The following is an 18065-nucleotide window of genomic DNA, read 5'->3' as shown; positions in this document are numbered from 1 at the left end:
TCCTGCTAAAGCAACAGCAGTTTTAACTACCATTGGCTTTACAACAAATAGTACATATGTCAACATGGTGAAATGAGCAAATAACATATGTAGCACTATTATAAAAGTAGTACTGACCTTGCAGGCCACTGAAAGGTCTCAAGGTTTCCCTACTAGCCTGCAGATACCAATGACTTAAGTGCTTCCTATATATCAACCTTGTGGCTCCAGACTCTACTTAAAACTTAAATTAGGTATTCACACTAGTATTGTATCGCTTTATAAAACTATGTTTTTCTCTTTGAAACTCTGAAATCAGAAAAATTTCTTTCCCAATGATCTGGGTGCTGCCAAGTTTTATATGTTATTCTTCTAGTCAAAATAATGCCTGAGTCCTAGCACCTCACAGAACTGTTCTTTTTTCAATACACTCATCTTTCAACTCTCAGTTTTACAAATAGAATATCAGCCTTATTCAAATGACCCCATCAACGTGGGTTTTATCCCTCTTTTTGTTCTTACAAAATGGAGAGATTCTCATCTTCCAGGCCTGACTCGGACTGGCAGGGCTTTCCAGCAGGCTTGGCAAAGTGCTCTCTCCTCTCTGGTCCCTTGAAAGCAGTTATGGCTTAAAATAGTTTGGCTTAAACACTTCAGACACATTTATTAATAAGTATAAATAAATGTTCTCCGCACTTAGGGAAACATTTTACCTCAGAATCAAAAATCTCTCTTAAGTTTCTAAAGGGAAAAATTGGGTGCTGGGGAGGAGATGTTACTTTTCAAGGTCACACAAGTAAATTCTCCAAGGAACCGAGTAAAAAGACTTTAGCATTCCTTGTTTTCAGTCTCAAGTGTAATGCATTAAAAATAATTCCTTAATTGTAAGATGGAATTCCCACAGAATTGTATTTTACTGAAAAGACAGACCTAATTTCAGAAAATACGCAAATAAGAACCAATTCTTACATGTTCAATGAGTGGTCTCGACAGTACTAAAACCACCTCTCAATGAAAATGGAAAAGTGACTAATCTGTGCAGTAAGAATACACAAACAAAACACAGGATTCTTGACATAAGTCAGGAACCTATAGAAAGATGTATACAAAACAACAGATGCTGAAGGCAACAGTGTGCCTGTTCACTATGAATGAAGGGTGATTTGTGAATTTTAAAAGTAGGTTTCCTTCACCTGATTCAGCATTAGTCGGTCCTATTTCCCCCTGACCTAAAGAAGGGACAAGAAGAATTATAGGCTTGAACAGGATGTCAACACAGATGAAAGAGCCTGTTCTATAACTCAGTTTGTGACTTCATATCCAAAAGAGCAAGATCTCATCACCATTCCTCATTGTTGCTTTGGTTTTAGGGTTTCAGATGAACCTAATGGTTAATATTCCTACAGTACTGTGTTAGCTAGAATTTTCTGGTGGCAGAATTTAGTTTAATAGCATTAGAAATTAATTTGGTCCTGTATTTTATAGAGTCATTAAGTATAAGAAGGATTCACTGAAATACTGAGTTAAATTTTCTTGTACTTTAGGGGAAAGTTCATGGTAATCATGATTTAGAGTATTCAGAAAGTTCTTGCAAATGACAAGAGTGGTCTACTGCCTCTTCTTTTGGATGTAGAGAAGAAGAAAATAAGTTGAACCTTTGGTGGTATCTTCCTCCCTGCCTTTTCCACCATAGGACTCTCCTGAGATTATCTTTCTTCTTTTTAAGTTTCTTCCAGACTAACTTGTAATTCGATGAAATGGTGCCAAGAATTAAGAATAAGACATGCCCATTTAAAAGAGTAACTTTTTCAGAATTTGTCACAATCTGGGAAAAGCACAGATAGTGTATAAATTTCTTAGATTGTAGAAAATATGTCTAGACCTTAAGAAAAAAACCCAAACATCTAAGATAGTAAATCAACTAGTGTTTTAACTAATTTATCCGAGTTTGGCATGGGTAGCAGGGATACATATGTATAACATGCCTGCCTGCGTAAGAGTTAAGAAAACAGAGTCCCCGAAAACTCTCTATATAATCAGGGGAAATAGCACGTGTGGCTGTAGAAACCTTGAGTTGCCAAAGCAGGACAGGAAAACTTGCAAATTTATGTCAAAAATTCTGAAGTGGGGGAAAAGAATAAATAGAATCCTAGAATATTTCTAGGCCTTATCTTCGCCACACAGTTTTTTGCTCTTCAAAAAGTCAACTAGTAACCATGAACACACTTCTACCAAGATGCAGTGGCTTCTGCCTAGGGGTAAAGATATACAAGGTCATATTTCTTTTCTTCCAATCCCTCCCTCCTTGCTTTTTGTCACCCAGCCACTGAGGACATTATGACTGAATGGAAAGATGGCTTTGGGGCTCAATTTGTACAAAGTTTCTCGTTCTATTCTTTTGAGAAATGTTGACAGAGAGAGAAGGCAACCAGGAAAGAAGCTGGAAAATGACCAGTATGTGTAAGTAAACACAGCACAGATGGGCCTGGTGCTGGAAGAGATGCAAGGATGTCCCTGATCTGTCCTGGCATGTGAGCATGATTGGAAAACGTGGCCTTCTCAGTGCAAGAGAACAAAATTGGCCTTCACCCAAGCTTCCTCTCAGCTGTTGCTCTTCCTTACAACACTGTGAAAGGAATAGTTATTACAGTTTGGTTTTGTCCTTCTAGACTAAAGAAACACATTAGTGGTTATCATGAAGACAGGCATACAAAGTCCCCAGGGTACCTACTGCTAAAAATGAGATATGTACTCTGTGACCTAATCACATCCAACTAATAACAATGTGAAAATGGTTCCGCTCTTGTTTGAGGCTCCAGTAGGCAGGATCATAGAGAAGCTCATAAAATAAGAATTGCTGCCTGTACCTGCAACATAGGGGGCCCACACTAAAGCATTACACTGATGCCTATTATTTTATTCTTTTGGCATCCTGATTTTAGAGAGTAAAAAACATAAAAAGCACTCTCCAGCTTTCTATTAATGAACTCTAATTTGATTTCTTTGTGAATAAAGGCCTTCAAAGGAATTCCCATGCTAATCAGCTAATGAGTAAATGGAACTTTCTTTTATAACAAATGGTAGTTCAAAGTACCTGTAAGTGTGGCCATGATGCCTCAAGGGTAGGTTCATCTTCTTCTGGATCAAATTCGTTGCTGTCACTAGGAGGGAGAGTTCTGAATATATTGCAAGATACCTAAAAATAAACAAGCAACAGAGTTAGCTGGAAGCATCTTCTGGACAGCTTTACATGAGGTCTTAGGGAGCAAGCCGAAGGGAACCCAGGTAACTGCATGAGGAGCACCACTAAAGTGGAATGAGGACTGCATTCTACAGGCTTTGAGGCCAGGATCACCTCTAGGCAATGCTGGAAAGTAGCAAAGCAGCACTTCCTACCCTTGTGAACACTATTTCTTGTCCTTATTTGGCCCTTCCCACCCTAAATCCGCATGATTTTAACCTTTCATCAAAGCCTGCTTTTGGTTACTTACCAGCCAAGCATGCTTCTAATCAACCAATTTACACGAAGATATAAATAACTGCTAAATTCATGTCCTTTCCTTCTCAGGCTTATTCACAATTTGCAGATTTATAGTTGAATAGTGAAATTTCAGACATTCACAAAAATGAATCAGAAAAGACATTTCAAAACCTAACAACCTTAAAAATATTTCTTATCTGTCCTCAACAATTTGGTTTACAAAATAGCAACGATGCCCAGGGTAAGATATATTTGTGAATATAAACCACTACAAACTAGGTATTCCTTTACCATAGGCAATGTCCAAATTAAATGCTGGTTGTTCAAAGAATGGCCATAAATTGATAACTGTTGAAAGGTGATGAAGAGATGAGGATTCATTACATTATCTGCCATTTCTGTAAATATGACAAGACTTCTATAGTAAAATGCTTATTTTTAAAATGCTGTTGGTACTATTCTCAGGATTCCTTTTCAATTTTTTTCTTGCCCTACTTACTATCTTATCTTCTCCTAATGACCCAAACATATCCTCAGGTCAGAAGAATAAAATGGGAAGGAGTAGGAGGGCAATATGTAGAGAAGGTAAGAAGAGAAAATGAAGGAGATACTGTACTAGAAGCCTTTGCAGGACTTTCTATGTAATACACAAAATGCTGAGCTATAACCTACTCCTCTATTTTTATTTTATTTTATTTATTTATTTAGAGACAGAGTCTCACTTTGTTACCCAGGCTAGAATGAGTGCCGTGGCATCAGCCTAGCTCACAGCAACCTCAAACTCCTGGGCTCAAGCGATCCTTCTGCCTCAGCCTCCCGAGTAGCTGTGACTACAGGCATGCGCAACCATGCCCAGCTGATTTTTTCTATATATTAGTTGGCCAATTAATTTCTTTCTATTTATAGTAGAGACAGGGTTTTGCTCTTGCTCAGGCTGGTTTCGAACTCCTGACCTCAAGCAATCTACCCGCCTCAGCCTCCCAAAGTGCTAGGATTACAGGCGTGAGCCACCGGCGCCCAGCCGTTTAATCTACTCCTCTAAAAGACAAAAGAAGAAAGGCTTCGGGGGCCCTATATAATCTAAATGTGGTTATTCATTCAAAATATATTTATTAAGTGTCTATTCTATGTACATACTGTTCTAAACACTGAGAAAACAATAGTGAATAAAGCAGATAAAAATCCATGCCCTCATGGAGCTTATATTCTAGTTAAAGCCACAATCATTTCCATTTCTCTAGCTATGGAAAGTGAGCTCAGATGTGCAAGCTATGGAAAGGAGATTCAATTTTAAGTGCAATGGGAAGCCATTAGTGGATCTTAAACAGGGAAGTCACTTGATCTGATTTTTGCTTTAAAAAAATCACTTTAGTAGCTATATACAGAATAGACAGGAAGGGGACGAGTTAGAAGGCTGTGAATGTGGCAAGGGAAGATGTTGGCTTGGACTAGGATGGTGCCAGAGAAGACAGACAGGAATAATCAATTCGAAATATATTCTGGAGATAGTGCTTGCTCCTGGCTTGAATGTATGGAGTAAAGGAAAGGAAAGAATCAAGGACAAGTCATAGATCTGAGGCCATTTACTGACTATGGAGATTACAGAGAAAGAGAAAAGGTTTCTTTGCTCGCTTGTTTTGGTGGAGAGATCCAACAATCCAGTTACAGATGTGTTAAAGAAGCAATATCTAGGAAGTAAGCAGACATATGAATCTGGACCTCTGAGCTGCATGGTTCATACCTGGAAACATATAAGGAAGGACTCAGCATACAGATGATACTTGAAGCCATGGGACTAATGGATCACCTTGGAAAGACGTAAACATTAATAGAAAGGACAGAAAGGGTCCTTGGGCACCTAACATATAGAAATTAGGTAGAAGAAGAAGAACAAATGAAAAGGAGCACGGGGTAGAAGAAAAGAACTAGAATTTATCTCAGAGTTAAGAGGGAAGGGTGTTTTAAGAAGGAAGAAGAGGTCAAGAGCAACAAATGATGCTCAGAGGTTGATGAAGATGAGCACAGAACAGTTATCTATTGGATTGGGCAGCCTTATGAATTGTGTACTATTAATGTTCCCAATTTGCCACTGAGGAAACAGAAGCATAGGTTTTGTTAAGTTACAAAGTTATAGTTAGTAACCAGCAGAGTTAACAACTGGAATGCTGGCTGTCAGGATCTCCATAGTGTTCTAGAAGAGTAGGTAGATCAACTCTTTTGCTCTTTAGCTTAGATGACAGAAAAAAATGCTATTAGAATATGTTTTTGCTATGGCTAATGACAGCATGCACATTTCCGCTGTGCCTTCCAAAGATTATTAGAAATTATATTGACGAAGAAACTAGTTACTTTTCCCATAACTATCAACCTACGACTTCTCTTCAACCAGCCAGCCATACTGCAATTCACAAGGGCAAAGGTCCTATAATTATGTAACTTTGAATCTTCATTAAACTATACATGTCAAAAATTAATTGACTTTTCATCCCAACTAAGTTATTTATATTTACTATACTCTTTTTTTTTTTTTTTTTGAGACAGAGTCTCGCTTTGTTGCCCAGGCTAGAGTGAGTGCCGTGGCGTCAGCCTAGCTCACAGCAACCTCAAACTCCTGGGCTCGAGCGATCCTTCTGCCTCAGCCTCCCGGGTAGCTGGGACTACAGGCATACGCCACCATGCCCGGCTAATTTTTTTTATATATATATCAGTTGGCCAATTAATTTCTTTCTATTTATAGTAGAGACGGGGTCTCGCTCTTGCTCAGGCTGGTTTTGAACTCCTGACCTTGAGCAATCCGCCCGCCTCGGCCTCCCAAGAGCTAGGATTACAGGCGTGAGCCACAGCGCCCGGCCTACTATACTCTTTAATAAGTGTTTTTCCCCTCTGAAGACAAAAAAAGTAAACCATGAAAGAAAAAAAAAGCCTTCTCTATAGTAAAAAATCTGGGTAAAGAGACAGAAACTTCTGCTCCTCTGTATTTTTAGACATATAAACTCTCTTACAGTGGCCACCACATGCCGCAGCAACTACCTGTTCACATAATTGTTTGTCTCTCCCCACTAATCAAGAACCAATCAAGAACAGGCAAGACATTTGTTTTCCTAGCACATACTAGGCATTCAATAAATATTCACAAAAATAAAAGTTTGGATACATTAATAAAGCTGTGTACTATGGTTTTGCTTTAACCAAAATTCAATTTAAAGTTTTCTAGATGATTTAAATAAATCTAGGTTATTTATCTGATTTGGTCAAAGTTTCATCTCTCAGTTACCACATCAGAAAAAGGCCACACTGGGTAAACAATCCAAACAGCAGGTCGTTATAAAATCATCCACATCTCATTTAGCTACACATTGCCATTTCTTCAAATTTACCTTCCTCACATGCTTCATTTCATTTACTTTTAAACATTCACCAGATGAGTAATGAGGAAGTACATGTCTATTGGGTTAGACAATTCAGAGCTGACTTGACCGGTTAAGTAGTTCTCCCACACATTGGGAAAGAATGGGAAAGCATATCAAGCATCATGGCCACGCCTCTGACACAGCCTGACACATAGTAGGTGCTTAATAAAAATATTATTAATGAAGGAGGCATTACTTCCAACCCTAAGAAACTAATCCAAGACAAGACTGAAAAAGCAACTTAAAACTGTCATTTGTAACATTCTCCAAAAAGTGTAAAATTGGAAATAACTTTTATGTCCAGCATCAGAGAGGTATATCAACTCAGTGGAATACTGTGCAGCATTAAAGATGATGGCCATATGGAACCACAAACAAAGTCTATAAATAAACATTTAGGTAGAAAAGCAATTGAATGTTGTATAATCATAACTATAAATAATGTAAATGGATAACTAAAAGGAAATTTAAAGATGTATTGAAGCAAGAAGTACACGGATGGCAAACCAGATAGGTTACTGTTATTTCTCTTGGGACATGCCAAATAAGTTTTAAATCTTTAAAAAGTGTAAGTTAGAGACATACAGTATGTGAGATATGCTTTTCATTTCAAGATGAAATGGGCTCTTGAATTTGTTTATTCAATACTATTATTGCTGTCAAGAGAGAGTTAAAAATCAGAGTCTTCCACAGTTCATGAAGCTTAGTTCATGAACGAATGATTTAAGAATTGAATGAATAGACAAGTTTAACTGTATAGTTGAGGTCCAAAATCATGAATTTAAAATCGGGTCATCCATCAATGGGCTTCAGTGGGTAGGTGGGGGATGTCTCTAAATTCCCTAACTTACCTTCAACAGTTTGTGTGTGAGTCCAATTCAAGAAGAAGGCCAGTTGCCTTCATCAGATTTTCAAAACACTTTCAAGATCTAAAAATGGTTAAAAACCACTGCCCTAAATAGTGACTTTGCTTCCATTAAATCTTTATCACAGGCGTCACTTTTAATTTATAGTCTAGGGTTAAATGGATTATTAAATAGGTAATGGCCATTGCATGCTTATGCAAATGTATCATGACCACAAGCAACCACCACCATCACTTCCCACGACATAGCAGCTTTGACAAGAGTCAACGTGGCTAGATTAAAATGCATTCAAGTATTTCCAAAGTCACAGACTGCCTCTATTATATATTAAAATACATGAGGCTTTAGCCCTAAGCCTTCAAATTTATTCAATTTGAAATGGATTATCCAAAATGAACAAAAGGAAATTTAAAAGTGTATTAAAAGAATTTGTTTTTCAACTATTTTATTTTAAACTACACCAGTGTCAGTGCAAAGAAAAACAAGTTTAAAAAATAAATGTCTTTGAGGTAGTCTAATTCATTTTTATTCCAAAGATATTATAATAAACACTGAATGTTGGGATCAAACAAAAAAAAGCTTGAAGGCTCGAAGGCTTGAAGGCTTGAAGGCTGACCTCCAAAAAGTGGCAATAAGGACAGAGCAAAGCTGAGGGGATGGGAGGAAAGGGTATCAAAGCCTGAATAACACCTCTTCAAAGATAGAAAACCTAGGATTAGGGCCTCCACTGAATAGCTTGTAAATCAGATCATGTTAGAGTCTATCTCACCCAGCCCCTTCATCTTACAAATAAGGAAATTGAAGTGCAAAGAGTTTCCTAGTTTTTCAAGGTAAGAAATTACCATGAAATGCACAGAGGGTTCTCAGGGTTCCTTCTCTGATATACCACCTCCACCTCCACCCCCACCCCTGAAGACCATGGATGGACCTGATTTCTTTATTTCTCTCTTTTCCCTCTGATTTCCCCCATTCCCATTTCTTTTTATCATTTTTATTACTCTCTCATTTTCTCATCTCTCCCTTCCCATCATCTTCCTACATTTTTGGCCTGTCAGTGCCACTCAAAGGCACCCACAGGCACTGTCTACCTACCTTGAGGGATTCGGGTCCAAAATAATAATGACCTTACTCAGCATTAACAAGGCACTATAATGATCTCTACATCCCCACTTCCGGCTTGGACCCCCAGGATCTTGATTATTGCAATGCTTCCTCTCTGGTATTCTCTTCTTCACATTCCTTCCTTCTTGTCTACCCCAATTGGATTTTGAGCCCCTAAAAGACTCCCTACTGATCTTTGAATGCCTGGCATCTAATATAAAATAAACAGAAATGGCTGGGTGCAGTGGCTCATGCCTGTACTCCTAGCACTCTTGGGGGGCCAAGGGAAGTGGATCTCTTGAGCTCAGGAGTTAAAGACCAGCCTAAACAAGAGCAAGACCCTGTCTCTACAAAACATAGAAAAATTAGCTGGGCATGGTGGCACATACCTATCTATATAGTTCCAGGTACTCAGGAGACTGAGGTAGGAGGATCACTTCAGTCCAGGAGTGTTAGGCTGTAGTGAGCTATGATAACACCACTGTACTCTAACCAGGGTGACAAAGCTAGACTCCATCTCTAAAAAAATTTTTTTTAATTTTAAAAAATGGAGGCCGGGCGTGGTGGCTCACGCCTGTAATCCTAGCACTCTGGGAGGCCGAGGCGGGCGGATTGCTCGAGGTCAGGAGTTCGAAACCAGCCTGAGCAAGAGCAAGACCCCGTCTCTACTATAAATAGAAAGAAATTAATTGGCCAACTAATATATATATATAAAAATTAGCCGGGCGTGGTGGCACATGCCTGTAGTCCCAGCTACTCGGGAGGCTGAGGCAGAAGGATTGCTTGAGCCCAGGAGTTTGAGGTTGCTGTGAGCTAGGCTGACGCCACGGCACTCACTCTAGCCTGGGCAACAAAGTGAAACTCTGTCTCAAAAAAAAAAAAAAAAAAAAAAAAAATGGAAATAACTAGGGTTGCCAAATAAAAGACAGGACATCAGTTAAATGTGAATTGCAGATAAATGGCAAATAATATTTTTAGTATAAGTCTGTTCCATGCAGTATTAGGCACAGTCTTACACTAAAAAAATATTCATTTTCTATCTAAAATTCAAATTTAACCAGGTGTCTTGTGTTTTTATTTGCTAACCTGAGAACCCTAAAAGAATATACATATTAATTAAGAACCTCTACTAAAGAGGCAAAGTCTAGAACCTAATGGCTGCTTGCTTTGAGGGCCTAGCTGCTCTGTTATTTTTTAGTACTTTAATTAACTGCTGAGTAAGGTAAACTATGGTGCAAAAAAATAAATTTCAAATTCTTGGCCAAATGTGAAAGAGGAGACTACAAAGTTCCCAAGTTCATGGCCCAAGAAGCAAGAGGAAGAAGTGTTTAACTTTAGACATATTTTTATCAGTTTCTGATTAAACAAGTTATTACTTTCTGACTTGCAATAGCAAAATATGAACATTGTATTTTTAAAGTTATTTAAATTATTGAAAAAAATGTAATTTACCACCCTGACCCCTTTATCTCCAATGAAACTACTTTTTTTATACCATGATTCTGGTGGATATTTTGTTGTTGTTGTTAAGGAAAATGGTCAGTACATTATAAAAAAACAGAGTGTGGCTAGGCTAGGTGCCTAGTAGCTACTCACTAAATATCTGCCGAGAGTAATACTGAAAAAAACAGGAGGACAATACAGTGAGAGTTACTTTTCAAAAAAATTAATGAATATTTTGAATTTCCTTCAGTTATGTATTTGTTAATATTTAAGGCTCTGGTAAATGATGCATGTAATGTGAACAGGGGACCACTTATACCGCGGTATAACACATCAATTTAATTCATCTTTTCTATGCTTTAGAATATACTTTCTATTAACAGACGGTTGAGTATGGTCTCTCTTGGATAAAAGTAGATGAACTAGTTCACCCCAAGAACGTTTTTTCCCCTTTTGTCTGTGATGCTATCCCTTCAATACAATTATGCGATACCGCAAGCATATGAACTATAAATACACAAATAATGGCATCGGAGCTACAAAATGAATTTTCTTGAGATTATATCTTACAAAAGGACTCTACGAATGATGTTTTAAAAAGTACATTCAAGCAAATTAAAAGGTGCCATTATTTCTCAAGCATTATTCACATTAAGACCTCATGCAAGTAACAATTTCAACAATATCCCTGAGTTTTTCTCATCTAGTCCATTCATTCATTCAATAATCCATCATGTTTTGAAAAGAAACCAAAAAAATTTAATGAAGCATTTACAACCACAGGGAGGAGGACCCAGTCAATGCAATGTCAACACTAGGTCATCATGTATTATTTTCCTAATATGCTATTATGAAAGATGAATTTAAGTAGATACGGTAAAAATGGATCTTGAAAGAAAACAGGCAAATCATCAACATTAATCATGAATGCCATTTTTTAAAAACAATTACATCTGAAACAAAAAAATAGAATGTAAGCAAGCCTTACTTTAAATCTCTAAATCAGACATTTGGACACATAACAGTATTTCCAAACATACTAGAATGTGTATTAAATATTCAACTCTGGGAATAAGAACTAAAATTCTAACAAAATTTGCTGACATAAAAATAATGAATAATAAAAACACGCATATGTCAAGTTACCTTTGGTAACACCAAATTTAAGAATTGCTAATGGTCCCAAAGATAAAGAACCTTTCAAACCTGACCCTCAGCCTCTTTAAATTAAATAAAGATAAATAATCAATGATAAATAAGGACAGAAAGAATGATACCAAAGCATTTGTAACTATGCTCAAGGGACTTAGAATCAGAGCAGATAAATATCTTTTAAATTGATGCTTTGATTAGGAAACAAATGCAAAATGTTTAAGCTTTCAATTCACAATTCATTTAATTCACTGGCAATTTGTTCAATCAATAATTTGTTTCTAAAGCCAGACTATGTCTCTTAATTACCGTAATAAATCTACTGTATTTTCTACTTCACACTAGGTATAAAGTGTCTTTTTTTTTTTTTTTTTTTTTTTTTTTTGAGACAGAGTCTCACTTTCTTGCCCAGGCTAGAGTGAGTGCCGTGGCATCAGCCTAGCTCACAGCAACCTCAAACTCCTGGGCTCAGCGATCCTACTGCCTCAGCCTCCCTAGTAGCTGGGACTACAGGCATGCGCCACCATGCCCGGCTAATTTTTTTTGTATATACATTTTTAGTTAGTCAATTAATTTCTTTCTATATTTTGGTAGAGACAGGGTCTTGCTCAGGCTGGTTTTGAACTCCTGACCTCGAGCAATCCGCCCGCCTCGGCCTCCCAGAGTGCTAGGATTACAGGCGTGAGCCACCGCGCCCGGCCTCTAAAGTGTCTTTTTAAACCTTACCATCTGTGTGAAAAGTTATCTGAACTTGTGGAACCATTAAAATCCCTTATTCTAGCATAAAAGCATATTCTTAGCACCTAATTCTAAGGAACAGATATTTAAATTTAAACCAGCTTGACAATTTCCTAGATTATGCACCATTCACTGCAGTTCTGGCTGTATTCTCTAACATTAAATATGTAACCGTCATTGCTATATAATATTATCAATACAATTACAATTTTCAGACAAAAATTTTTATAAGTTATTATTCCAAATATATGATTCCTTGAGCCAAAACAATACCCATAATGTCTTTGTTTAGCACAACGAAGACTACTGGAATTATTGTTAATATGTAGGTGTAATCAAGCCGCTCTGGCAAGGTTGTCCACATTTTGATCATAAAATCTTCTTTGTGGCTCACACCTGTAATCCTAGCACTCTGGGAGGCCAAGGAGGGTGGATTGCTCAAGGTCAGGAGTTCAAAACCAGCCTGAGCAAGAGCAAGACCCCCGTCTTTACTAAAAATAGAAAGAAATTAATTGGCCAAATAAAAAATATATAGAAAAAAATTAGCTGGGCATGGTGGCGTGTGCCTGTAGTCTCAGCTACTCAGGAGGCTGAAGCAAGAGGATCGCTTGAGCCCAGGAGTTTGAGGTTGCTGTATCTTCTTTGTGTACAAAGCTGTACACCTTTGAGAAAACATTCACTAAACCAAAAATAATGCACTGTTTATGTGTAACAAAGAAACATGCACTTGTGACAGTTGTGAGGTTTGTTTTAAAACATCCAGCAATTTAGAAGAGGATTTAGAAAGAGATGTCTAAAGTGAGTGATTACAACCAATTATTGTTACATATTCACTGTCATACTTTAAATCTGTAATTGGCAAGGCTTTCTAGGACGTAGCAACTGTTCTATTAAACCTGATTTCTGAAATGAGGCAGAAGGAACATCTTAAAATGATAAAAAGCTTAACAGGCAGTTGAAGAAAGGGAATAACAAAAAAAAAAGTTTAAAAACTTACACTGCCCAATTAGAATTTTAAAATATATAGCCAATATTCAAAAGATAATTATTAAAGTAATAGAAATCTTGGGCATGTACTATTTTCCTAATTCACACGGAAGACATCATTTTTACTTATATTTCCTTCATCATGTATTTGTTTTTTACTCTGCTGGAAATACACACTACGAATTAACAAAGACAAAAAAAAAATGTTCTCATTGCTGCAACTGCTGTTGGTAGCAATAGAAGCATTTAGTTGATAATTGTTATGACGAATTGGCATAACTGGATTTAACATATACTGATTGTTTCTGCAAATAATTTGGTCCCTTCAGACATTGAGTTTCTAGAAGAGCAGAGCACTGCCAACCATATGGAAGAAGGGAATCTGCCCAAGATCAAGAATACAGGATCATAAGACTTAAGAATTCTGTCACTTAAAAAAAAAGAGAAAAAAAGGAATAGAGAATCAATGGAATCTGAATACAGATCAAATGAAAATACAGGTAGGGTTTTGAGGAATATGTCAGCATTTCATTGTAAGGGGACAAAAAGGAGAAACTGAGTAGAGAATTTTATCTTTTGTTCCACTCTCTTAGACCTGCAGCATGTTCATCAGAAGACAGAGATATTCTAAAGAAGGAAAGAGGAAAAGAAAAGAGACTGGTGGGGAAGAGGAAAGAAAAGAAAGATTTAAAAAAAAAAAAAAGATAGTTGAGCTGGCCCCTTCCATGTACAGTGATCATTAATGCCGAACTAGTATAAGAAAGTTAATATAGAAGAATTCATAATGGCTGTAAACTGGAAGCAACCTAAATGTTCATCAAATAAAAAAAGGTAAATAAATATATGTATATAATGGATTAAATAGCATGAAAATGAATGAACTATAGCTCTTCATAAAAAGTTGGATGCATCTCTATCTATAATATTGAGTAAAAGAAACCAGACTCTCCCTCCAAAAAAATACATATACTGCTTGATTCCATTGATATAAAGGTCAAAATCAGGTAAAACTAATGGTATTGTCAGGATAGTGTCAGGAGAGAGGACTCAAACCCAGAAAGTCTGTGCTCTTAACCACACGGCCAGTCAGTCAGTCAGTCATATTTTAAATGAAGACTCTGTAGGAGAAAGTGGCAATGACTGACTAGTGGGCTTGCCTATAGTGTGGACTGGCTGGGCTAATTTCTTACCACCATCACTTTTTCATGCTCCCCACCCCAAATTCCCCTTTGTGTCTTTATGTCTTTTCTCTTGAGCTTATCTGATTCTCCAGAAGAGAATCATCCATCTCCTGACTAGAGGGCATAAGGTATCTGGGAGCTGAATGAATTGAGGATCTCCCATTCAACGTGGTCTCTACTTTCTGAAAGGTGCCCATTGCTTCATCTGTGACTGATGTTCCCAAGTCCAGATTCCCTCCGGTTTAGCCTCTTCAGAGAGTTAACCTTGAGTCTTTTGCTGGTATTTGGAAGGAACAGTTATATGGCTACCTGCTTTGGGGAGAGTGGAGTGGGATCAGGAGTTCTAGCTACTCCTTATACAGACTTTAAAAGCAAATCTCCTGTTTTCATTCCTATGCCCCCTTACTCTGAGAGCGTTATATCCAAAGCTCCTTGGAGTTGTGCGTGTGAGTTGGCTATTTTTGGACTCCCCTTGCTGCTGCTTCAGGTTCAGCTTTCTCTGAATGACCAAGGCAGTGACCACTGTTCATTCGCTTTCTAGCTTCCAAAGTGTTGCTTCTGAGATCTCCTCTCCATTTTGCTTTGTTCTTGGGGGGATTTATTTATTTATTTTCAGTAATTTTGGTGAGATTTCAAGGAATAAAAGTAAATATATGCATATGTTGAATCCACCCTATTTACTCAAAAGTTAGTGATTACTTCCTATTAATTATTCAATTCTCCAGTAACTTCTGGTAATTCAAGTAATTAATTTGCTTATACAAATATGTCCATTTCTTTTTAGTGGGAAAAAAAATCCAGTAGAACAGCAAGAAAACCAAATGGCAGTTGCTGTAATCTTAGCCAAGGTAAAATGAGAGCTCCCCACGTCAGTTTTCTTACTCAGAATTAGCAGTAACACTACATTAGTAGGTCTTAGTATGGAGCAAAATAGAAAAATAAAGCAAATTCAGGATCTGGGGACACTAAATATAGAATTCAAATGAATGACCCCAAGTCATGATTTCATCCAATGAACAAGTACAGGAATCTCTATCCTCCCACCCCCACCCCCAAAAGCAGCACTAGAACTCAAACCAAGGCTCGATCCTTGCTATGTTGCTCTTCTCCCAATAATCAGTTCTCTATCGCCTTTTCCACTCTGACCTTTGTGTTCAGGCACATGGAACACCCTGAATTCCCTTATTTCCAGCTACATACAGAGCAGCTTAAACATCTCCCTAGCATCTCAAATTGAGTCTTGTCAAAACCAATCTCATCCTCATTGGCCTACACTTATCCCTGAAAGAGAATTCTCCTCCCACTTCCCCATTCAATATGTAATCTGCTATTATATACAATTTGTCAAAGAGTCATTTTATTTGTTACTTCAAAATGTCTCTTTGGTACTCGGAGTACTATTATTTTTAATGGTGGAAATTTGGAAACTGTTTAAACATCCAAATTTCAAAAATAGCTAAGTAAATGATGGAATATCCACATAATGGACTACTAGGAACCATTAGAATAATCATTTTAAAAGGCATTTAACTACATGAAAGCATGTTTACATCATAATGCTAAAGAAATTTTAAAAAAACAGAATCTAAAATTTTACATATATTAAGATTAGGAAAAAATGTTTAACAAGGAAAAATAAGAAAGGAGTACAAGGGAATTTTCTGGGGTGATGGCAATGTTCTAGATCTCCTTTAGGGTGAAGGTTATACCAGTATATATAATTGTTAAATTCATTGAATGTCCACTGCTTAAGACCCAATCTTCAAATCTGATTGCATGTTAAGTATATCTAAATTTTTTTAATGGATTTTTAAGAGAAAAAAAATCACGTAAATATACAGACTAGGAAGAAACTGGTGAAAACGTAATGACTGAATTTAAATAATGAAACCATGGGTGATTTTTTCCCCCTTTCTGTGAGAAGATGGGGAGGAGAGGGATATAGGAGATGGGGAGTTCCCTTTAGAAATTCTTCTTCATTTCCTCTTCCTTTGCCTACCATTTGACAAGACTAAAACAATAGTCCTATGCCAAAGGCCATCCTGTGTTAAATCTGCCAGCCTAATCCTCCTTAACAGAGCACAGACTTTCTTTGTAGTAGCTGGAAAAAGAAAAGTAAGAACATCATTTACATTTCACCTCCTGTTCAAAAATCCTTACAACTCATTGCTCACTATCTACAAGATTAAGTCTAACCTCCTCTACTTAGTCTGCCAAGCTCTCTATAATCTAAACCCTTCCCTGCCTCTCCATCGTTATTACCCACAAATTCCGACCACGAACCCTCTACTCCCGTTAGGCTCCTATTTCAAGATTAAATTTTGCACAAAATAAGAGGCAACTTTTTACCTGCTGAAATAGTGACAGTAATGTGAAATTAATTATCTTTTGAGTCTGTTATACCCACACAAAACGATCACAGGAAATGATATTTCACACAGAGACAACTATATTGCACTCTCTCCAAAATTGGAAATGTAGCAGTGAATCCAAAAGTGAAGACTGTTGATATTAAATCTTAGAATCCAAAAATAGAGGTGTAAACACTGCAATAGTCATAGTGCTTACTGTGTATAAATCAGCGCAGGCCCTCCCACTGCTGGCATTGGCAGTCAAGCACTCCTGCCCCACACAGGCTAGTCACGTGATACCAGGGCTTTGCTGCATTTCATTGTTTGTGGACTGTGGGTCCCTAAGTCCCAGAAAGTTACAAAAACTGGTGAATTAAGTGATTTGTGTAAAAGCCAAAGTGCACAAGTCAATACAACAATACCAACACAGGGCTTTTTGAGAACACAAATTCTAAACATCTGCTTTGAACACTTTATGGTTCAAAATCAGCTAAAACTGAAAGAAAAATTAAGCCTCTTAAAATGTGAATTTTTTTTTTTTTTTTTTTTTTTTTTTTTTTTTTTTTTGAGACAGAGTCTCACTTTGTTGCCCAGGCTAGAGTGAGTGCCGTGGCGTCAGCCTAGCTCACAGCAACCTCAAACTCCTGGGCTCCAGTGATCCTTCTGCCTCAGCCTCCCGGGTAGCTGGGACTACAGGCATGCGCCACCATGCCCGGCTAATTTTTTTTATATATATATCAGTTGGCCAATTAATTTGTTTCTATTTATAGTAGAGACGGGGTCTCGCTCTTGCTCAGGCTGGTTTTGAACTCCTGACCTTGAGCAATCCGCCCGCCTCGGCCTCCCAAGAGCTAGGATTACAGGCGTGAGCCACAGCGCCCGGCCAAAATGTGAATTTTTTAAAAAGCAAAAACAAAACACTTGAGGCTCCTGATGTATGTTTCTGACCACTGATTATGTGTTTTTAATTGAAATCACTAAAAATAAACAGGAACCAGCACCAAAACTGTCACTGTCCCTTACTCTGTGGTCCTTGTCTGTCTCTGTGACCTTTCATTAGCAAAACAAAGCCCTGAGCTAGCTGGTGAGTAATTAACACACACCTGACATACATCTGACCATAGATTCTGTCCATAGATTATTAATAACATTCCTCCTTACCCTAATACTACTGCTTCCTAACAGAGCGTATAAGACATGCCACCTCTGGGGAGGACAGCCCTCCCTCAGTGATACACAGCTGGCCTCACCTTGGGCTGGGAGGGAGGGTGGGCACAGGAGTGTGTGTGTAAATTTTTCTTTAGGAAACCAAGAGAAGGCTCTAGGGGCAGGACCTAACCACCCACTCTGTTAGCTTAGCTTACATTTTAAATGTG

The 18065-nt window shown here is 37.7% G+C and overlaps 1 protein-coding gene across 2 annotated transcripts in view; it reads right to left on the bottom strand.

The window, feature by feature from the left end:
- PPP2R5E (protein phosphatase 2 regulatory subunit B'epsilon) overlaps positions 1 to 18065 on the bottom strand; it is a 153151-nt gene that overhangs the window by 39153 nt on the left and 95933 nt on the right. For both annotated transcript variants that reach the window (XM_012777661.2, XM_012777662.2), the window contains exon 4: positions 3074 to 3175. In XM_012777661.2, coding sequence (XP_012633115.1) covers positions 3074 to 3175 — 102 coding nt within the window. The remainder of the gene's footprint in view (positions 1 to 3073; positions 3176 to 18065) is intronic.

The sequence above is a fragment of the Microcebus murinus genome, chromosome 6, assembly GCF_040939455.1.
Source record: "Microcebus murinus isolate Inina chromosome 6, M.murinus_Inina_mat1.0, whole genome shotgun sequence".
In the NCBI taxonomy this organism is placed as follows: Eukaryota; Metazoa; Chordata; class Mammalia; order Primates; family Cheirogaleidae; genus Microcebus; species Microcebus murinus.
Note: the sequence above shows the minus strand (reverse complement) of the source record. Positions and strands in the feature narration are given on the sequence as shown.